The sequence below is a fragment of the Ambystoma mexicanum genome, chromosome 13 (assembly GCF_040938575.1).
Source record: "Ambystoma mexicanum isolate Mex_15411 chromosome 13, UKY_AmexF1_1, whole genome shotgun sequence".
In the NCBI taxonomy this organism is placed as follows: Eukaryota; Metazoa; Chordata; class Amphibia; order Caudata; family Ambystomatidae; genus Ambystoma; species Ambystoma mexicanum.
The window spans coordinates 421,096,905-421,099,902 of record NC_090938.1 but is presented as its reverse complement, the minus strand read 5'-3'; the positions used below and the strand labels follow the sequence as shown (position 1 = coordinate 421,099,902).

Below are 2,998 nucleotides of genomic sequence, written 5' to 3'. Positions count from 1 at the left end.
AGCAGGGACCGTACCGTATACAGAGCGATGGACCAGTGTCAGGGATTTAAACGTGATGCGTTCCTCTACTGCTAACCAATGGAGGTCCTTTCTATCACTGGTAATATGTTCTCTTCGGGGCTTGCCTGTAAAAGATCTAATGGCCTTGTTTTGTATTGTTTGGCATTGTTTAATGCATTTACTGCTGGCTCCCAGAAGTAGAACATTTACATAGTCAAGACATGATATAATGGTAGCCCGAGCTACCGTGATACTATTACGTTGGCTCAGCAGTGGCCTGAGCACATTAGGAATATCTATACCTGAGTAGACATTCTGCTGGTTTGACCACCAGAAACACTACTTTTCAAAGGGGTTGATGTGTTCTCCTGCTGCTGGTAATGGATGTATGAATGCATCTCTACAAGAAACAGATGTGTTTATGACATGTATACTGGAGGCAACAGCCAGCTCTGAAATGATGAATAGGGTGAACACAGGAGTGGAGCCGGATTCATCAATGATGATCTTAGTTTTTATTAATATTCAAACTAGTAGCCTCTCATGAGTTGCACCAAACTTTGAGGGGTCCCTTATTTTGGTGCCCATTGCGCATTGCCATTTGCACAGTACCTTTATCACTACAGCATTTATACTAAATTATATGATTCTGCTGTGCAGCTGACCTGGAATCACATGATGCAGATGTATATATGAGTAGGGATTCATAGTCAGGGCCGTGCGGATGGATTATTGGTCTTGATGTTTCTTATTCTGATGCCGGCTGAGTGAGGAGCAGATCACAATTTACTGGTGGAGACAGGTGCCTCATTCCAAGTACGATTGTAGAAGATAAATGCCAGTAAAATAGCGGTAAAAAAATAACCACCATTTTACCAGCATCCACTTTCTTGATGTAATGCTGTAGTTTTTGAGTGAAGTGGAGGATTTACCTGGAGCAAAAAGCTGGAGGCAAATCATTCTCTTTGCCTCCAAAACTCATTGTTTTTACCGCAGCAAAATTACTACTTGCAATAAATCTGAACAAATGCCCCAAAATGGGGATGTACACTGCCTTTCCAACACTCAAAGTTTTGGGACAATTCCACAAGGCTGAGTGGTGGCAATGGTAAATGATTTTAGCCTCTATTCGGTAGAGGTACTGCCAAATTACTGCCAAACTCATAATGAGGTCCTTTGTTGGGGAATAACAATAATTGATTTAATGCACAAAGCTTGGTGAAAGGAATGTAAAATGTGCATCAACTGTCCTTGTACTAATTCCACACACATCGCCATCTGCATTGAATTGACTAGGAAAACCAGTGTGTAATGATTCAATTCATGTTGAAGTCATGCAGCATGCAAGCACCTGATTGATTGCATGAATGATTATTTCTGTAAAGACCCATAAACAGGCACGAAAACCTGGGACGGCCCTGATTCCCGGGCCTGCCTTACAGCCCATCGTAAAAGCAATAAAAAAGGCTGCATACATGGAAGTGTAAATGTAAGTCTTCCTCCCGTTGCAATTTTCAAATCATTTAAAATGTCCCCAAATGTCGATTCACATGGCGCATCACCAATTTTTCTTCTCTTCTTGGACGATCACTCTCATAATATCTGTGTGAGTTGCACATTGTGAAGCCCTGCGAAACACGCTCCTCAGGGCCTCCTGCATGTCCTTGTTCCTCAGGCTGTAGATGAAGGGATTCAGCAATGGAATAACAATGGCATAAAAGGCTGCCACTATTTTATTCTGAAGGGGATTGCTCTCGGCGGGTCTCACATATGACACGCTCGACGTCACATAGAAAATCATGACAACTGTGAGGTGGGAGGAGCATGTGGAGAACGCCTTCTTCTTGCCCCGCCTTGAGGGAATTCTCATGATGGTAATAATGATGTACGAGTAGGAGACCATGATGAACAGGAAGGACCCTAATATCGAGATGGAGGCAAAGACGGATAGGATTGTTTTGCTGAAGGTGGTATCAGAGCAGGCGAGTTGAAGAAGGGGTGCAGACTCGCACAAAAAATGGTCAATCTCATTGGGCCCACAAAATGGCAGCCGTGCAATCATGACGAGAGGGGATGCGGATATCAGGACTGCAGCTGCCCAACTTCCCAGTACCAAGAAGGTACAGGATCTCTGACTCATAATGGTGGCATAGTGGAGAGGGCTACAGATGGCTAAGTATCGGTCATAAGACATTACCACTAAGAAAAAGCTTTCCGTAACACCGAGAACTGTAAACGTGTAGAGCTGGGCAATACAGGCTGAGAATGAAATAGCATAATTTCCAGAGCGGTAAATGTCCAGGAGCTTAGGGACTGTTGTTGAAACATACATCATCTCCAAGAAGGAGTAATTGCCCAGGAAGAAGTACATGGGTGTGTGCAGGTGGTGATCCATCCACACCAATCCGATAATGGTCATATTGGCTGTCATGGTTAGGAAGTAGATCAGCAAGAAGACCATGAAGAAGTACATGTGCATCTCTGGAAGGTCTGGAAGTCCCCTGATGAAGAACTCTATGATGGCTGTGCTGTTGTTGGCGCCTCGCATTAATTTCATGGTTGTAGATCTGAGGGATTAGGCAGAGGCAGTCGTTATATAAACTGATAAGTCATTATATAAAAACCATCCCCAAAGAAACCAACAACAGAACCTTTACACAATAAAGTAAAGCAAAAAGCCTACATTACTCAAAATCGTTGTTACTATTGTGCTAGTATTTTGAAAGCAGATACATTGGTGAGGGCATACCAAATGCTACAACGACCAACAAGCAACAACCAACAAGCAAATGCACAGCCAATAGGAATGACATTTCTATACAGCGAAGATGTTCTGTATTGATCATGATGGGTGTGTCATGGCAGAGTGTCCTGGGACAGTACAGTGTTCAGAGATGGGCAGTGAAGAGGACTGGCGAGGGATGTAGTACAGAGATGAAGACAGGAGTGAAGTATTAGTGAAATTACTAAGGTTTGCAAAGTACTCACAAAACATGCA

The 2,998-nt window shown here is 43.3% G+C and overlaps 1 protein-coding gene across 1 annotated transcript; it reads right to left on the bottom strand.

Annotated features, from left to right (window-relative positions):
- Positions 1-1,558: 1,558 nt before the first annotated feature.
- Positions 1,559-2,557, bottom strand: LOC138520408 (olfactory receptor 6M1-like). The gene has a single exon (XM_069632809.1). The coding sequence runs from the start codon at positions 2,555-2,557 to the stop codon at positions 1,559-1,561; it is 999 nt and encodes a 332-aa protein (XP_069488910.1).
- Positions 2,558-2,998: the final 441 nt, after the last annotated feature.